Source organism: Larus michahellis, chromosome 6, assembly GCF_964199755.1.
Source record: "Larus michahellis chromosome 6, bLarMic1.1, whole genome shotgun sequence".
In the NCBI taxonomy this organism is placed as follows: domain Eukaryota; kingdom Metazoa; phylum Chordata; class Aves; order Charadriiformes; family Laridae; genus Larus; species Larus michahellis.
The window spans coordinates 61,226,162-61,246,444 of record NC_133901.1 but is presented as its reverse complement, the minus strand read 5'-3'; the positions used below and the strand labels follow the sequence as shown (position 1 = coordinate 61,246,444).

Here is a 20,283-nt window from a genome sequence, read left to right as displayed (position 1 = left end):
GGCTGAGTGCAGTGATTAGGAAGTAATACAGAAAGACATTATATATTTCTAAGCCTGTAGAAATAGGAGCATGCATTTGATGTTGTGTCTGCTTTTTACTTTTATTTCCCCTTTCTCCATAGCCCTATTGCTCCCTTCATCTTCACCTGAAGGTCTCAGATAATCCCTATACCTCAGGAAACATCGCCAGCCGAGACACTGCCCCCAGTATTATTGTAGCTTCAGGTATGAAACATTTTAAGTTTGCCTGTGTACAATGTGCAAACACTGACAAGATCTTGAATTTGTGGTGGGTGTGGAGGATGTTGAGCGGCTTCTGGGGTGTCACACCACCAGTAGTGGGAAGGATGGGAGGCTATCAAATGGAAGTCCTTATGGACCTTCAACTTGTCATATGTTTTTATGGAAACTGGCCCTCAAGACCAAGGAGGTCGCTCCTAGTCCTATACTCCCAGGAACATAAGATTCAAATCAGGGCATTTCGCTTACATATGGAGGTTTGTAGAGCTGTATGGATTGTATCTTTTATATATATTTTCATCAAAATGAAAGTCTTTCCCTTCCCTTCTTCACCCTCTTTCTCTTCCTAAAAGTAGAAGTTCTGTAATTGCAGAAGGTAAATAAATATTTTTACTCCCCTGATTTGCTAACTCTACTGGAGTGTTGCATCACTAATCAATGCTCATCTTACAGGTAATATAGGCACTGAACTATCAGACAATGACATCAGCATGTTTGTTTCTTCTGATGCTGGGAACACTTGGAGACAGGTAAATAACACAGAATCACAGGTTTAAGTAATAATCATAGGAAATTGTCATAAAAGTAGATTCAAACTGATACTTAATTTTTGTTTCTTTTAGTTCAGAGTAGCTTTTTGCCAATCTTTACAAAAGGGTAGACTTCCCTTCTGAGAGGTAGAGAGATGCTCAAATAAAAAGACTGAATATGTTGTTAGGTTTCATATAACAGAAAATTATTTTTATAATTCTACACGCAGTTTGACTTCAGTTTAACCCTGTAGCAAAGAGAACAGATTAAAATATGAACACTAGGGGGAGAGAATGTGTTTCTTTTTACTGTTGTACATCCCTTGTACCGATCAAACCATTTTTCTCTGTCCATGATTATACTTTCCTGAGATTCCCTCACTCTATGTGGGACTCATTTCACCGGAGTTGTCCAAAGTTCAGTGTCCATGTAAGCGGATTATTTTGCCTTGCTCTTAAACTAATGGAGAAGACGACAGAATTTAGTTCATCCTGTTCCGAAGCTGCCTATTCATTAATTATGGAAAGAGACTGGATGATTAAGTTAAATAAAATTCATAATATTTAGTGGAATCCCACCCGTTAACAAAGCATCGCTACCTTTTAATATGTTTATCCTCAGGACAGGAAGTTCTAGTATTCCGATTTTCTGGATGGGATATCAAGTCATGGAGAGAGAGAGTGACTTTCCCAGACTGACAAATGCTGCTATATAAGCTGGAGAACAGATGTTTGCAGAAAACTAGTACAAAAAAGACACGGGAAAAGAAAATCTTTTTAAATATTTGATATTCCAAGAATCTAATTATTTTACAATGTTTGTCCAGCCCTCATTTGTCTGTCTACATCACTTATGTGAGATAGGGCCAAATACATGCAAACACATGAAGTTCTTCTTTAAACAAAAATCTGTCATCGAAAGGAGGAAAGTTGTTGATCTTTGCAAAAGTTCATGTTTCTAACTTTCAGTCAAGCAGAGACAGAATGCATTTTCCAAAGACCTGGAAAACCAGGGAAAAGTAAACAAAACCTAAGCAATAAAAAGAAAACTCAGGAACTATCTCTATACAGACCGTCTTCCTCTGCTCCATAACTTCCTTAGCACATACCTGTCCTCTGTCATGATTGTGATCTTAAAGAACTATGATGTTTTCTTCATAGTAAGGAAATTAGATTTAAATATATGCTGCTTTCCCCCCCCCCCCCGCCAGATCTTTGAGGAAGAGCACAGTGTTCTGTACCTGGATCAAGGTGGAGTACTGGTCGCCATGAAACACACATCTCTGCCTATCAGACATCTCTGGTAATGACTCCGTTTGTGGTAAATGCCTGCTGTCCCTCTTTTCAGATACCAAGAAGTAGGCAATTAGGCTGCATCCAGCGTTTTCTGTAGCTACAATCTAGAAAATATCAGTTAAGATACCGCCAAACATTAGCTCAGGTAAAGCTAAGAAATCCTGGGAATTCCAGCTTACATAGTTTCAGCTTGGCCAGGTCAGAGATACTGTCAATGTAACTCCATAACTTTCCTGGTTTACCACAACTTTGCTTCTTGAGTTTGGTTATTTATGTAATACAAATCTGGATTATGGCTTTGTTACCAAAGTACTCTTTATTTTCAAAATCATTAGTTAAATTGTCTTCTATGTGGTAGGCAGCACTTATGAACTAGAATTTTGTTGAATAGAATCAGGGTTATATAGCCAATTAGGCAAACGTGTCCCCGCTAGTTAGCACTCTTGGGTTCGTGTGGAAGCTAGAATACAGTTTTGTGCTGTTTTTCATAATTTACTTCCATGTCCTTGCATGATGGACTTCCACAGGCATTGATATGACAGTCAGTGTCACATGAATATCTGAAACGCACAGACCCAAGTCTTAAGAAGTGATGAGTGAGTGGTTCCAAGTTTTCACTTAGACCCACCACAGGCAAGACTGCTGGTCAGAAGAGGCAAAGCTCTTGGTGCTCTAGAGATCTAACCTCCTTAAAATGTCTTATGTTGAGGACCCAAAAATAAGATGCTTAAAATCCGTTGTTTATTTTTAAAAAATGCTAGGCTATATTTTGCCCTTAGAGCATCAATCACTAACATAACTTTATTAGTTTCTACCACTTAAGTATTGGCCATGGGTCAGTGGTATGATGCCAAACAAGCTTGATCAATGTTCTGATTTACGATGCTTCCCCAAAAGAATAGTTATTTAAAGGACGAAAAATGCAGTATCCAAGAACAGAAGCTGCTTCCCACTTCTCCATAGCAGCTGTAGTAGACTAGAGAGTCTCCTCAAGTAACGTAGGAGGAGAATAAGGATAGAAGACTCTAACTCTGCTTTTTCCACTAGGTTAAGTTTTGATGAAGGGAGATCTTGGAGCAAGTACAGTTTCACATCCCTCCCACTGTTTGTAGATGGAGTTTTAGGGGAACCTGGAGAGGAAACTCTCATCATGACGTAAGTGAGCATGCCATCATGCTACTGTTGATGGGCACTGCACCAGAAATATCTTACAATGGTTGTTTGTAACGTAATAACATTTCTGGTTGGGGACCAAACCAGGTACTGTCTGAAGCCAGGAGTATGCAGTTTTCTGTTGCTAAATCATTAATGTTTATTTGTGATATGATTGAGGGAATGACAACATGGGTCCTTGCAAGTTGCAAAAACATTATCACTTAGCTTATCAGCATGAAACCTGACTCCTCAAATTGAATGTTATTTAAAGCAGAGTTACTCTTGACAGATGAATATTTGAAAGAAAAATAGTGGGGTATTTTTATAACAGTGTTTTTGCTGCTACTTTCTTTTTTTCTTAACTGAGACACAGAAAAATGAAGACGTTCTTTTATAAAAATGAAAGACAAAATGTTGCCTGGAGGCTGACTCATGAAAAATTATGATTAGTTTCAGTGTGTTATGCTGAGTTCTGCATGGTGCATAAATCTGGCTTCATCCTGCCAGAAACTGTGACATTTTACCTGAGATCAGATTTGCAAAAACAGGAGGAAAACTCAGTTTCTGTCTGTAAAAAATGGGCTGACCTGTAATAAACAGAACATGTGGCTTGGAAACTAACCTGAGTTAATAGACATGTATGAAGGATGTTCTCCTCAGGTTCTGATATTAATTTGTGTGCAACGGATTCCCAAAGCTTATAATTGAGATATCAAACTCCTATAGGTATAACTGTCTCCAGCCCTATGTCAAAAATCTTCTCTGTATAGTCATTTTGGGGACTGATGTAAGTGGAAGGATCTTGATCCACAGAATAAAAGTTACATGCAATTTTTAAGAGGGTTGTAGATATTTAGCAACCTAAGTTTCACTTTCAATATGTCAGTCAAGTGAAAATCAGTAGGACTGGCATTCCCAAAGTAATTAATCTCTGTTGGAAATTCATCGGTGCCTGTACCTCTAACTACCAGACTCCATCTGGTGCTAACTCTTACTGTATGCTCTTTCTGTTATATTCTGTAGAGTGTTTGGACATTTCAGCCACCGCTCAGAGTGGCAGCTGGTGAAAGTAGACTACAAGTCCATTTTTGATCGGAGGTGTGCAGAAGAGGACTACAGGCCTTGGCAACTCCATAGCCAGGTAAGAAGCAAGGAGGCTAGGATATGACCTGAAGTAGCTAATGGTCCTACAGTTAAAGATCAGCATGATCCAATGTCTTTTCCTGTTAGTGTATCAGATTGTCCCTTACTGAATGGGTCTGGTTTGTTACGTAGGTGCGGTGGCCTCAGATTGCACTCTGTGTGCCCTGAAGGATGAACAACTGCCTTTTGGATTTCATTCTCTGTGCAGGCAATTAGCTCAGACTTATCTACAGTTGAAGAATGCAACAATGGCAGAAGCACTGCCACTCAGAGAGGCCTAAACTCCTCCACTCTTATATGTCCCATCCAATTTCCCCACCCTTACCTCCTTTCTCTTCCTCCATCCTTCTATGTCGTCAGAGCCAGTATCTTAAGACCCTTCTAGTTGCTTTCACACTTGCTTCTCCAAATTCCTGCCCTCTTAGCCTCGTTTCTTACTCACTTGGTTTCATCCTTGTTCTGTCTCTCTCAGTGGTACTTCTGCTGTGGCAGACAGGCACTTTATTCGCCGGTTCGTTGGGCCCTCACGCCCTGTCCCTTGCATCCTGGAACCATTGCTTAAGTGCCCAGCAAGGTAACGTGCTCGGCACAGTGCCTGCACCTGCCCTGGGGCAACTTCCCAGCTCCGCCAAGTTTGACACAACAGCCTGTGTTATATCAGGTTAGAATAAAATATGGCCCAAATTCTGTGGTTATATAAACACCAGAGGCTCCACTGAAGTCTAAAGCGAAACACCCATTTATATCATCAAAGGTTGTCTTTCTGTATGTATCTTGCTGGGGAAGAATTTAATAATGAATATGAAATGAAAGTAGCTTGACTCAGACTAGCTGCTCACACAAGGCACAACTCCACACTAAAAATACCGGTTATGACTTAGATCTTTAGATGTTGAAAATCAGTACAGCTTCCTTGAAATTCAAGGAGGCACAGCATTTTACACCAGTTGCCATTCGGGCCTTCCCGTTTCGTAGGCAAATCAAAGCCATCAAAAGTTTCTCTTTCCTCCAGTGATTTTAACAGCATAAAAGGTAACAAGTGAGACCCCACTGTATTTTGTTCTTTACTTTCTTGTGCTTGCATAAGCAAAAATGCCAAGGATTTTGCAGTTTATCTTTAAGGATATTGGCTTTGGAGCTTGCAAAACTATTTTTAGGAAGACTGATATGGACTCTTGCCTTTTGATTTGCTTTCCATTGAGATTACAAGGCTGAGCCTTGTTCCCGAGATAGAAATATTTAGCAGGGTGCTGGGAGATAGGATTGAAAAGACAAGAAAGTTTCGGCATCCACGTAACAAGACAAACCCTGTAAAATCTGAACTCCATGGAAAGTATTTACATATACATATATCACCAGTTTCTACTGAACAAAATTATTGCCAAACAGATCAGACCAAAGAATAGACCTCTCTGTCTCAGGTTGCAGAAGGATCAGACTGTGTTTTCAGTTGCTGTGAAACCTAATCTATACATGAGAAATGGGCCTGGATCAATTGCTCATTGGCTTTCGAACGAATTCAGAATTGAATCAGGTACATAAGTAACCTCAAATCATTTCTTAGCGTGTATTGGAAAAGCTGTTTTAGTTTCAGTTAAAGCTTCAATAGCTTTAATTAGCTACAGCGTACTGACATGGCATTTGACTTCCCATCCTCTTCCCCTTGAGTCACAGCTCCCATTGCACAAGCTTGGAAAAACTGGGTGATACAAATAGCCTGATGGGTGTCAGAGAAAGATATTTTCGGTTTTGTTTCCAGGGAGAAGCTTGCATCATGGGAGCAAAAAGGATCTACAGGAAGCGCAAGTCAGAGAAGAAATGCATGCAAGGAAAATACGCTGGGGCTATGACCTCGGAGCCATGCGTGTGCACAGAGGCAGACTTTGACTGGTGAGCAATGGGCACAAAACCTGTGCGCTCTCTACCACACCAATGCAGAGCTCACTAGAGAGGCTGTAGGATTGCAGAGAGTAGAAATTAAAAATGTGTAAGTGGACAAATAGATTGCTCCCTGATAGTGCAGGTACATCCAAAAAAAGGAAAGGTGGAATATCTGTAATTTGCTAAGACTCCCACATAATTGATGCTGAACAGACCAGTTTCCAGGTTGCATCTGAGCCCTGTGCAGCGTTGAGATAAAAGGTTCATTTAGCACATCTAAACTCAGCAATGACGAGGAGTGGCTGTGAAAGTAGTATGTAAGACATATATACAGTGTGTGTAAAAAATAAAATAAATTCTTCATACATACACACACACACATATATAAGTATATATGTGTAAAAGTAAATATATGCATATGTAAAGTAGGCCATCAGCTTCTGGAAATCAAGTATCTAGGGAATTCCTGGATCATTTGTTATATCTGGACCATCATTTTTATAGTATCCAGCAGACATTACCTTTTATGATTTGGGTTAATCTTCTGAAGCCTTTTCACTTCTGCTTTATGCTACGGGAAATAGAGTCCACTGGTGAGTTATGAATGGCGTGATAAAATGTTCAGCTTCTAGTTTCATTTCAAGATTCCTGCTGACTCACAGCAATTTGCACAAAAAAAAGGCAGGGAACCGCGTTATTGAAATCTCTCTATCACCTGTTTTCTCCAAGTCTGAGACAGTCCTGAGCATCTCAGAAGAGAGAAATGGTGGCTCTTTGTCAGTGCCTTTGTGCCCTTTGTGCCTCACCAGCTAGATCTATGCCATGTTATTAATTAAACCCAGAATCAGTAATATGCAACCTGAAGGGGTTCATCTCATAAATATTTTGTTTCTTGCTATATGAGTTCACTCTAGGACTGTGGAAATTTACGGTGTTTCCCTTCTCACCCTCCCATAAATATAGCTATGTCGATTTTTCAATATAAAATCACAGAATCACAGGAGGCTTTTCCATGTGTCTAAAAAAGTAAATCCTCTTGCACCAAACCATAACAATTATGAGCATACTTGGGCACTGATTCTCTGAATATGATGTCCTGATTATTTCCTTATCTTCTGGTGAGTTCTTTCTTAGGGAGAAGATACATGAGTTCTCTGTATAGTTCATCATTTAGGTGCCCAAAGGTCCTGGATTTCAACCATTTAATGTTATCTCTAGTAATGTAAAAAGGATAGCAGCCAACCAGAAAAAAACATGAATAGAAAAGAAATTCCCTGAAGATTTTGACCCTCTCATAGAGTGTGCAGTACAAAGGAGTGCAAGCTCATGCCCAGGCTCCAGAAAATAACTGATGGGATTGACTCATGGTCAGTCTGTTAGTGGTTAAACCCCTTACACTCCTAAGGGACACACAGTCAGGAAACACTTCTGATAAAAATATGGTTTCCTTCCAGAACATCTCTTTCTCTGAGAATGTACGTTTTTATTTCATTAAAATCGATTGTGTGGTTTGCTATTACAAAACTTTGCTGCTAGATACGGAATGCACCACAATGACATTTGCTGGGGGAAACATGCTTTTATTTCTTTTACATTCACGTTGAGGAAACTTTCTCCAAAAGGTCTGCTGGGTTGTAAGAGAATTTCGAAGAGAAACCTTGGATGGTTGGGGATGTAGGACAGATGATCAGAGTTCATGCTCACCAACAAGACCCCTCAAATCTGGTGGAAGAGGCAGAATTAGGATTTTGTGAAAGTCATCTTGTTAAAAGTAGGCTGAAGAAAAATACCCTTAAAAATACTGCATGAGCTGACTGACAGAAAGCCTTGCTGACCTAGGAGGGCCTTCCTCCTTCTGATGGAACCAGTTTTGGTTTAGAGCAGACTGTTGTGATCCCCTCCAATCCTCTCTGAGCTCTTGTTATTCCTACAGTCCTCAGATCTGGATTTTTACTTTATCCATTTCACCTTCCTTCCCCACCACCTCTGAGGAAAAAAGACGAAAACATTGCTTTAAGCATTGAGTTCAGAAATATTTACCAGCAATATTCATCACTTATTTATCTACTTAATGCAGTCAGGATAGATTTACATAGATTTGCCAGAGAAGGACAGAAAAGCCATAGGGAACGGGAGACAGAGGTTTATCAAGGAAGGAGAAAAGAGATGGTAAGAAAAAAGCAATTCTGCTGCCTCTACTTTATTTCTCAGCCTGGTTTTATTGTGCTAAGAAAGGCAAAGCTGCTGCTGCGCTGTAGCATTCGGTGCCTGCCTGGCTGGACTCTGCACGGCCGATGCACCCTGCAGAAGTTGGTCCAAAGAGGCATTTAGAGGAAAATCGGTGAATGAATTCTTGCTGTGGAAGGGTGTCCTCTGTGAGGTCCTTCCTGCGAAAAGAAGCAGCACTTCCATCATCCTCATTCATGGCATTTCAGCAGTGCTTTTAAGTTCTCTATTTCTCTTTTCACTGGTCAGGGCTTTTAATTGAGGGAGATTGAAGGGGACATGTATCCCCCAGGCAGGGAGAAACCCCTTAGCTGACTGCACTTGATTTTGCAATCTTGAAATAAACTGGGTGGCTTTTTATATTAACGTCAACGGTTACAGAACCCAGGCTTGTACACAGAATTAAAGGGGACAACCATCCCTGCCCCAGTCAGAGTAGGACTTTCTTTGCTGTTTAAACACTGAATTTGTGTGGAGAAAATTTTATTATCTAAGCTTGTCAGAGCTTGGAGTAAAAAAATATATCTGTGTGGTCAGGTAAAGTGAAAAAAAAAAAGTGTTATTGCTGTTAATCTGCGAGTGCCTTTTTATCAGTTTGGGGAAAAAATGCCAATTATACAACACACAAAGATTTTATAAAGTTTTTTTCTCCTGATAATATCATAGAACTCCAGGTTCATTTCGAGTCTGTATTCAGCCCATGGAAGTTCTTTCTCAGAGAAAAGGGCACATTTGTTTATTGTATTACACAGCAACAAAACTGAGTGACATTAGAAATGACTGTAGTTCCTCTAGCCTTGGGAACCTGAACTCTTCTGGCAGTAGACATCCCTTATCATGGGCTGGAACCAAAACTAGCTGGGGCCGGGGCTGAAGTGGCAGCTGTGTGTGCTCCGTGCAGGGGCTGAGGCTCGCAGCCAGAGGGCAATCGCGCTTCAGGAATAGGGGCGAGTGGAACTGTGCAGAAGCCCTCGGCAAATCTGTCCTAGCAACGGCCTAGAAACGAGATTGTCCTTCTTCATTTAATTGATTTGGGTAAATGGATGACACTGTTACTTGCGTGTTATTAAAGCATTAATTTACCCGGTTTCCTTACACTGTGTTCCTTCCTGCTGTTTGAGGATTATTACAGCAATATCTCTTCAGTAGAAACACCTCCTAGACGCAGACGGAAATCTTTGGTGGTGTTCATCCTTCAGCTACCTGTCTCCCAGATCCTTTATTAGAAACTTTGAGTTAAGTGTCTCACTGTCCGTCTGAACTCACTGTCATTAATACTGAGGGCTTCTTCTATCAGTATTCCCGTATCTCACACCTTCGTGGGAAGTATGAGCCTGTTGATACTGGTGCTAGTGACTTTGGATAGCCAGAGAGGCACAAAGGAGCCTTAGTGCGATTGAGAATCAGGTCTATTTCTTCCACTGATGATATCAGCAAGGGTCTGGGTAGCTCTTTTTTTATTGTCTGGCACTTAAATTACAGCCCTGCCTGCTAGGCTTAGTTCTTACACTAAAGCTTCAGGGTCAGGCACCATGGGGAACCGCAGGGAGGCAGAAGGCAGATACTGAACGTGATTAGACTCTGTTGGCTTTGTGTGTTGCCACTCCTCAGTTCAGACGATCATGCAAGTGCCAGTTCTGAAATACACATACGTTTGCACCCTTAGGTTAACTAACTTTGTTTTATCATTAAGGTAGGCTTGGTTAGCTAACGAATAGTAATTTTGAATGAATTTTTAGTTCATTTTGAATTCCTGTGGAAAATGCATATTCACTGTGCAAAGTCTACAGTGCATCTCTGCATCTTTAGGGGCCTAGATATCTACCAGGCATGGATTTACTGGAAAGATTCTGGGGATTTTAGGTTCCCTATTAACATAAGCTGGTATAGCTTGACTCCAAATACTGTGATGCGATTATAATAATATGCCTTCATAGATCCATAATTCAAACTGCAACTGAATCCATCCTTCTCTGAGAGAAATCCCATGTCGGATCTTGTAGAACTGGGAAGCAAGCACAGCTTCCCTTTAACACAAATCTACATTTGCATCATAGTTCAATATTAGGCGATGGTATTAAACGCATAAAAAGGTGGTAAGAGTTTTCCATGGCTGCGGCCGCAGTTACTTTTTTCCACGAGGGCTTTGGAAACTGCAAAACAAAGGTGACTATAATCACAGCTATACCTTCATTCCACCCCATTTAATGTTGGAAAAGTTTGCAAAGCACAGCATACGAAACCACAAGTAGCATTTTCAGTTTCTGGCTCAGCTGACTTTAAGGTGAAGCTGTTAGTGTTATGGAAGTCCTGTGGTTACATGTTATGTCTTCTCTTGATTTTTAGAAAGGATAAGCGTGACAATCACTGACTTAACTGGTTATTTCTATATCTTAAAACAGTGGGATTTCAGTAATTTCACATGGATTTACAGTTCTTTGATGATAGTATGTTTGTCAGGTCAGTATTCAACGTACAAACTTCCTTAAGGGATTTCTTTTCCTTTGGTTATTATCTGTGCTGCAAATAATCTTAGACAAGGGAATTTACCATGAGTTTTGAGCAGGGATACAGAACTTCTGGAATGAAGTTGTATCTGTCTCTAATTGCAGAGAAGGACTTGCCATCATACTTGACTAATAGAAATAGAATTCCAGTTTAAACCAGTAAAGGTGGCTAGGGTAAAACCATCGTTGGTGAGAGCCAGATGACAGGCTGCCTCGTACTGATAAAACACTCCCTGCTGGTAAATGCTCCATTCTTTTTTGATAGATACATTATCTATTTCACCTGAGTTCTTTTCAGGCAGGCACAAAATATCATCAATATATGCAAATTCCAATTCCCAGTTACCAGGCAATGACTCGACTAGCTGATTGCAGTCTAAAGCTGATGCCTTCCCTGTCTCCAGCTTTTGCTATACTGGCTCGTGCTATGGCAATCCAATTGATGCTAATGCTTGTTGATTGCTACAAAGCCTGTTGTGCCAAATTGTAGGCAGCAATTTGTTGTCAGCATGAGTGTTCTGCGTGCACCAGCCTGTAGCCAAGGAATTCATTAGATTCCAAGACTGCGGAGGTGAACGGGCGGCTGGTGCATCTGTAGAGAGGTATGGAACAGCAATTCATGTCATTTACTGGGATGATATTTCTGTAGGGCCTTAATGAGCCAGACGATTTTCAAGCTTGAAAACGACACTGTGAAACTTCTGTGCTTAGAACTATTTCTGCTGTGGAAAATCCTATGATTTCATTCTCCTGACTTTGAGAAATATGATCCAAGTATAGTCAAACCTAGTTAAGTCAAGTTTGGCTTGTCCAGATGTGCAGGTACTAATAGGAACCAAAATTACGGTCTAAGTCTAGATGCGTGTATAGTAAGAAATCCCAGGCTGGTGCTACTGCATCAAATTGGTCTGTGGGTACCGATGCCCTCTGAGGCAGATTTTACTGTATTATTTTGTTTTGTTTTCACCTGATTACAGAACTGTGTGTGTACAGTGTTACAGCTTTTTAATTAGTGACACATGATAGCTTAGGAATACAGTGCCGCAGAGTGTTGACAAATGAATTACAAAAATACAGAGGTCCCACTTGTATGTAAATATTTGTTTTCTCTAAGCAAATCAGCATGCTGTTATTCTTCATTATAAAGTGTATTCTGCAGCTATAATGTTCTTATTCCAACAAGGATGATTAGAGAAGCACACGGCAATGGGAGAATAGGCTGGCTGATGCTTCCAAAGCAATTAAGCAACATTCAGTCACTAGCATCTGAGTAAATAGATTGATGAAAATTCAATCAAAAAGCTGAGGAAAAGACCATTTAGGCCATCTACTTCATTGCTGTTTCCTAGAGTATGTTCTTGATTAGTTGTAGCTTTCCCAAGCACCACAGCGGACAAAATGTTCCTTTGGAAGAGTTGTGCACGCTAATAGATGTTTAGGAGTTTTCCCAAGTGAAAAGCAGCTTTAATTTTCTTTTGCTTAATGTCATCTTTTTAATTTCTCCTTTTTTTTTAGATTATCTCAAAACATTTTTTTTTCTTCATTCAGAAGGAAAAGTTGCAGGCAGGAGTAAAAGGCAGTGACAAAATTATTCTCAGTGTCCTGCTTTTGATAACGAGTATAAGAAATTTAACAAAAATGTATTGCAAAGTATTTTCTCCTTTTCTTTTTCTTTGTCTCATATGTTAGATCAGTACCAGACTTCTTACAATGGTTTAATAGTGTGTCCTGGTTTCATCTGGGAAAGAGTTAGTTTCCAGTGATTGCTGTGAAAGGAATGTCAATAATGCATACTGGTTTCGTTTCGTTGCTGCTAAGCAATGCTTATACTTTTCAATGACTCTTCTCAGCTTCCAATAGAAGCCGAGAAGGGGCATAGACAGAACAATGGAATACCCAGTGGAATATTCTGCACTACAGATGTCATGCTGAGTATATAAATGGGGGTTGGTTGGGGGTGGGGAGGGGGAGATCCGTGATCACTGCTTGGGAAGGTACTACTTCACCATGTGGTGAGAGTGATTTGTGTCATTATTATTATTGTTATTTTTCCTCTTCTTTTATTGTTCTATAAAACTGTCTTTATCTCAACCCACAACGGTTTTTTTTCTTTCCCTTTCCCCTCCTTTTTTCCCCTCTTCTCCCTGCCCTTCTGGGGGAAGGGGGAGAACTGCGCGAGAGGCTGCGTGGTCCTAGCTGCCAGCTGGGCTTAAACCACGACATAGCGATTCATTGAATTTTTGTTTTAAGCCATCATGCTTTGGTCCAGAAAGAAAAAGACATTTGAAAAAAATATTCATAATGTTGCACCTTCTTGTTGTTAATGTTATTCTACACATATTGATCGCGCTGCTGCCTATTAGGAGATGCTGAATCAGTAGCCTGGTAGCGATGAGGCTGCTGCAGCTGCATGTCCCCGGGCTGTAGCGAGGTTGAGCATTTGGTCTGATAGGTGCCCGTATGCATGTACACACAGTACGTATATGCATGTGTACATGGCTGGCGACACAGATTAGCACAAACAGAAAACACAGCACTCATACAAACACCAGTTGCCTCATCCTATACCCCGCTCTGGTTGATGAGCATGAAATCCCACTTGTGGAAAATACGTGCACTGTAAACGCACATACAGCATTGATCCCACCAGTACGTGGTCTTAGACACCCAGGTCTGTCCAGTCACTGACCCCTGGATGCTTTGTATCCCCAGTTGCTGACAACTGGACATCCCCAGATGCCTTGTGCATAGACAAACACGCATGTAACAGGTCACCTCTTGAGCAGGTCCAGACCTATATGGCTTTACACCAGATGCTCTTCCCTGGCATGGTGTAATGAGCCCTGTATGCCCGTGTGCAGTAACCCTGCTCAGTGATCTGCAAAGTGATCTGGGGAGGGCCTCTCCCATTGACGATCTGGTTGGTCTCACCCCGGCCATAAGCTAAATGGCTTTTCTGTGACAGCCCTGGGCGGAGCTGGGGCAGGGGCTCCACGGGCTCTGACCACATTATGAGGTTCCTCTGCCTCTTGTTTTTCCTCTCTGCTTCATTACATATATTGAGATGAGCCTTTAATCACACAATCTAATGCTGCCCTAATCCTCTTTTCTTAGAATATCAGGCTACTTGATACCAAGACATTAAAGATAATAAGCAAAAAAAAGTGGTTTGCAAAGAAGTGCCGTTTTAAGATCTAGGATCATGTTGCAACTGGAATATTGGAATGGAGTTGGTGGACTCTGTATAGCAGTTCTCAGGAATGGCATCCCATAAACTTCTCCATTATGGGCTGTGGAGAAAGCTTAGTAAAAAGAATAAGAATGATTTTCCGACCAAACAGTCCTCATTACTCAATGACTGGAGAGTAAACCCACATGTGAACAGAATACTGATTAAAGAGGTTTTTTGTTTGTTTATTTGTTCCACAATATCAATTTTAATAGAGGCTTTGTTTACCTGGAATCAAAAACAATTTGAACTGTTGTTTATTTTTAGTGGAACCAAAGCAAATTTAGTCGTAGCTAAACCTAAATTGGGACAAACGATTACAGTTTGACTCATTGTTTCTAACGCACGATTTTTGGTAGCATTTCCTCTTCCAAACAAAAATAGAATTGAAGATCGCAGCCTTCTTTCCGTTACCAAATACGCTGTAAATGCCTTCAGTTGAGAGCTCTCTCAGGTCTGTAAATTTTCCTCTACAACTCATGTGATATAGCTTCCAAATACAATTAACTATTTAGCACTTCACTTTTCTAAGATATGACTGAGGCAGCAGTGATTGAACATACCTTAGATCCCTGGCTTTTGTTATATTTGAGTCTAGAGTTGAACCTGAGAATTACTGTTAGACTGTGAAGGGACTCGTGAACTACCTGGCCTGGTTCTGCTCTTTTATACTGGGACATATGTGAGGTAACTCTACCCCCCCCCTCCCCCCCCCCCCCCAAAAAAAAAAGCTAAAGCGGGATGAAGAATCTGTTGTTATATCAATAAAAAATCAGAAATCCTAGTAAACAGGTTGAGGAAGATCAAACTTTGTATCAATAGTAGAGAGCATGAACTAATACCTGTATCTGTTAATTCGGGTTTTTTATGTGACTGTTTCTTTTAATGCTAAAACAGTGATTACGGATATGAACGTCACAGCAATGGGCAGTGTTTACCAGCATTTTGGTATAACCCATCTTCCTTGTCGAAAGATTGTAGCCTTGGACAGAGTTATCTCAACAGCACTGGGTAAGTGGCACACCAGACTTTAGCTAGAGCACCGATACAGACTTTAACCCAGTGACAACCAGAGATTGCATTTACCATAGGTGTCTCAAAGCTGGCTGAAGCCTTTGGGACCTCTTCTTCACTGAGTTTGTTAGTGTGTACAGTCTGGCCCTCCACATCTCCATTGTGTATGGTCCAGACCTTTCCCTGAAAAATGATGCCTTAAAGAAACTTAGGGGGCAAACTGTAAGACAAAGGCCAAATCATTAAAATCTCTGAAAAGACTCCTCTTAAAATCATGTGGTATCAGGTGAGGCAGAAACAGTGGAAAACAAATGAGAGGAAAGAGATGAAACTGATGTATACGTGAACTGGGCCTGAATGCTGATTTTTCCTTGGCCTTCTTGGAAGTCAATCGAAGATGTAGTTTAAGTTAAGATACTGACTTCAAACTTCATTTCCGATGCAAGTCAAAAAGCAAACAAAGGAACCCAAGCTGTATTTTGGCATTTTGTACACTCAAAGACAGGCAGAAGTTGCTGTTTTCTTCAAAACTCTTATTTCTGTAGCTCTCAAGGGTTGAATTTTTAGGAAGAGTTGCCTCACAACTGATGAGAAGTGGAGAGCATTTGAGAAAAGCTGTTTAACTATGCCTAACAGTTTAATAATTGAATACAGTTCCATACTGTATGTGTAGATCATTTATTTATAACTATATAGTTATTTAATATGGAACATAGATCATCATATAATTTTGTGTTTTAGGCAATTTATTTGTATGTGGTATATAGGTGTGCTATGCAGGAAAATATTACATGCCATTAACAAACAGTATTTAACTACTTGCATGATAGGCACATGAGGAATGCTTGGCTGAGGCAAATGCTAAAATATATTTGGGAATCTGTTTTCTTCCAATCTCCTTAGTTTAAAGAAACTTCAAAAATGCCTCCCTCTTTCCAGTTAAACCTGTTATGAATCCCTATCAGCATCTTGCACAGATTTCTCTTTTCCTTTGCGCAGATACCGGAAAGTAGTTTCTAATAACTGCACGGATGGTGTGAGAGAACGGTACACAGCAAAACCACAGCAATGTCCTGGCAAAGCCCCCCAGGGCCTTCGGATAATCACATCTGATGGCAAACTGACAGCCGAACAAGGACACAATGTCACTTTCCTCGTGCAACTGGAAGAGGTAGGGGCTATTTTCATGTTGCATCCCAGGCCCCGTGGTGTATTTGAGTATGATTCACACCAGACAAAAGTTTGCAAAGTGGTGAGGAGGTGAACCAAGAGAGCGTGGGATAAAGTCAATCAGCTCCAGAAGGTAGCTGGGATGGAGTTTGCTCTAAAATATAATGGGTGGTGTATGGAGATGATGAGTCTGGAAGAGTATTGTGGTGCATAGGGTAATAGCTGGGAGAAGTTTGATAAAATCTGGGAATGGGTTTGGTTTGGGAATTTCACAGTAGAACTGGAGAGTGCAGGTTTGAATTCTGGTCCCACCCTTACCTGTGCTTTTTACTTCTCGCTGTATTTGAAACTGAGTTTACGTTTTTACTTGCCACTCACTTTAAACAAACGTGGCCAAAAGTAGATGTGCTTATCTGTCTCCATTGCACAACTTGGTACATATTGTTTCGGCATTTGTGGGTGAAATCTCAAGATGTCATCAGCATTAAGTCTGAAACTGACTGCAAATGCGAAGCTGATTCAGACTCTGATCAGAACCCGTGTTTTTGTTACATCTGTAACAATGTATTTTACTGTTCTGCTCCCTCCATTTCTGAATCTTTAGAAAATATCCTTAAAATCTTTTTGCCTGTGTTTTTTTTCTCTTGGCACTTTATCTATTTTTAATTGTAGTCTCCCAAATAATAAAATTCACAAAGTAACTATTTTCTCTTTTTCCCTAATCGAATTTGATTTCTTTACACTTTTACAGTTTTTCCTGTGTGGCTGGCCAATAAATCCTAAAACAGCTATGCTTTTACGCTAGGGCACAATGTACCTTCCTTTACAACTTAGAGCATTCATGGAAATTCCTTCTGATCCTCTCCATAGTAAATGTCATCTGTAGTGAGGAAAGAGAAATGAGGATGACCTCTGGAGCTGAGTTTTGTAGAGGGCGTGTTGGGGTTTTTACATCTCTATTATTGATGTTTTCCCCAGCAAAGAGGTCTCCTGATTTGTAAAGGCAATAACATACAATAAATCATAGCTAACCTGAAATAGTTGTTTGAACATTTTCTCCAAAATGCGGTCACTTTATTTCAGTAGTGACAGTCACACAACATTGCTACTGTAGATGCTGTCATAGCAATATAAACATATAATTTCATTTGGGTAAATTATTTACTTCTGTGTTTAAAGATGAAGAATAAAAGGTCCATAACAAGGTCAACAGTCTTCAGGATTTAAAAAAAAAATTAAAAAAAAAAATAATCAAGAAAGGTGTTCTCATATAACCCCAAAAGTGTTCATTGCGTCTAGGAGAAGGAGATGGGTAATCTGAAAAGTCGGTCACAAAACTATCAAATTGTGCCAACAGTCAGAGGGAGAGACAACCCCCCACGGTGTGGGAAACTCAAGACTCAAGTCCTGCTTTTCCTTCTGTGAGCATTTCAGCTCACATACCCTGCAAGTGCCCTGACCACTCTGTCATACAGGGATCTGCTGTGAATTGTTTTGTCTTTTCTATTGATTCTGATCTTTTTTTGATAACCTTCCTTCAGTATTCACCAGTCTGGAAGCAACACCTTCTCCACTAGGTGTCTTTCTCATGCCTGTGTATCAGGGAGTACGTAAAGTATGTTTTGATGAGTGAGTCACTTTCTGAGGAGGTCTAAAGGGGAGGCTTCTTTCAGTGTATCTGATAAGGAAGAGGTTAGGAATTGCTCTGAGGGCTGAAACAGTATTAATCAACGTCCAGCACTTCTGATTACACTCCCTGCTAGATGAATCTTGACCTCCTGCTCCTAGATTTGTCAATATAAAGAGTTTACAGAGCAACCAACAAAACTTTTGGGTGAATTTGACACAATCTGACCATGAGTTTGGGCTGATACTGCAGGAAAAGAAATATTCAACAAAGAAGAAAATTTACCCCTCTATATGCAAGCTATAGGAGAATAAACTGTGGTTATGGCAGCATAACTTTATATACATGAAAGCATTTACTGAATTAACTGTTTCAGTAACAAAAATCACACCACTCACTAGAAAAGTTAAACAAACCAGCAAAAGGACAGCCACCCTTTTATAGAATAGATATTGATTTCACAGAATCACAGAATAATTGAGGTTGGAAGGGATGTCTGGAGATTGCTTAGTCCAACCCAACTTCTCAAAGGGAAGTTTCTTCCCCTTGCAAACAAGGCAGAGGTATCACAGAACAAGAACTTCCCATTTTCTGTTTAGTTCTGCCCTGCACGGGTATACACCCTAGTACAACCCAGGATAGGCACGTGAGCATCCACAAAATCTGTGCCACTCAATTTTTGCTGAAGAAAAGGCATCAGGCAAGTTTAAAAAGGCTGGATACGTCTGTGTATGCATGCACGGTTTTTCCCAATGGCATATGAAGAGAATGTGTCCTATTCAACTCTTGCCCTCTGAAATGGAGGCCAGTATTTTTCAGTGCATAACCCTGGTGGGGACTCTTCCTTTAGCTTATGTCACACTTAGTATCTTTTAGGATGTAAAAAAAACCAGCAGCCTTTGCTTATATTGTAGTCCCCTTGCATCTTAACATCTCCTGTATCCCTCTGAGACGGTTTGTTTGAAGCCTTCATATTTGCAGAGCTGTTCCATATACCGCAGCTTCCCAGCTCTCTTTTTTGATGCCTATATTCCGCTTGACCTGTAGGAAAAGAAAATGGTAAGACGCTGGTGAGCCAAGGCAGGAGAGTTTATTTGACATTTGTACTCCTTTCTAGGGCTTTCTGCTCCATCTAAGGACCCACCTGGGTCAGAAAAGAAGAACGAACTGCAGAGGCAGGCTCACTGGAGGCACCGAAAAGTCACTGCATCTCTGTAGTGGAGGGGTTTGCTAAGAGGGGAAGAAGGAGGTAAATGGTGGCAGTAAAAAATTGTTTTCACTCAGTTATGGGATTCAGGGGCAGGATCCACGGCACAGGGGTTTCTTGTAGAGTCTGCTTGTGCCTGTTGTGGTGATGCTGAGGGCTGGGACAGTGTCATTCTGACAATGACACAATGTCAGTAAAAGATGCCTGAAGAGAAAAACAAGGACAAGACATTCAGAAGTGTTCTGCTATTGAAGAAGACACAAAAGGAAAATAATCACTGAAGCCTGGGCAGGTGAAGAAGGGGCAGGCACCAAAATCAGCATAGAGCATTGCTGATTTCCGAGAGCTGGGATTCTCTAACGCTGACTCACAGGAAATTTTCCTGTGAAGCATTTATATCTGGCAGCATATAAAGCAAAAACAACCAGTAACTCATATTTAAATGATCTGAGTGTAAGAATGCGTTCCAAAGTGGTCTAACTTTTCTGTCACCTTTAAGGATTTCTGAATGACTCCTTAAAAACTGTTTGCAAAACCACCTTGCACTTCATATCTTTGCTTCCATTATTGGAAAGGTTTGTCCAGGTTAGTTCTCCTATTAATCTGGGTATAATCATCCTGATACTCTTACTGGGTGACAACAGACAGGAAGCATTGATATTTCCTTTTAGAATTAGCATGTGTCCCATGTACAAAGCATTATGGAAGTGGTTAATAAGCAGACCACCATACTTACGCTGGTAATTTTGCTCTTAATTTTCCACCGAGCTAAGCAGAATAACAACAGCATCTCTGTCACTAAATAGCAGCGCAGGAGAGAACTAGTTATGCTTAAAAGCAAATTTTTCCAGTGCCTCAAAGTGCTGACAGTTTAAAGGTTAATGCTTTGTCCTGGCCTGGGCTATACGCACAGACCCATGGCTGGTACCTCTCACACTGCAGCATTCAACAACAAATTTGTTTCTCAACCTAAGCAAACTGAATCCGTACTTTATTTTTGCACAGCAACAAAAGAAACCTAAACCAAAAAATTACAAAGCCTTTTTTCCTACTGAAGC

At 40.5% G+C, this 20,283-nt stretch overlaps 1 protein-coding gene across 6 annotated transcripts in view; it reads left to right on the top strand.

The window, feature by feature from the left end:
* LOC141745444 (VPS10 domain-containing receptor SorCS1-like) overlaps positions 1 to 20,283 on the top strand; it is a 306,057-nt gene that overhangs the window by 247,180 nt on the left and 38,594 nt on the right. For all 6 annotated transcript variants that reach the window (XM_074593201.1, XM_074593202.1, XM_074593199.1 and 3 more), the window contains exons 11-18: positions 123 to 225; positions 694 to 770; positions 1,982 to 2,073; positions 3,114 to 3,221; positions 4,245 to 4,362; positions 6,124 to 6,254; positions 15,105 to 15,218; positions 16,221 to 16,392. In XM_074593201.1, coding sequence (XP_074449302.1) covers positions 123 to 225; positions 694 to 770; positions 1,982 to 2,073; positions 3,114 to 3,221; positions 4,245 to 4,362; positions 6,124 to 6,254; positions 15,105 to 15,218; positions 16,221 to 16,392 — 915 coding nt within the window. The remainder of the gene's footprint in view (positions 1 to 122; positions 226 to 693; positions 771 to 1,981; positions 2,074 to 3,113; positions 3,222 to 4,244; positions 4,363 to 6,123; positions 6,255 to 15,104; positions 15,219 to 16,220; positions 16,393 to 20,283) is intronic.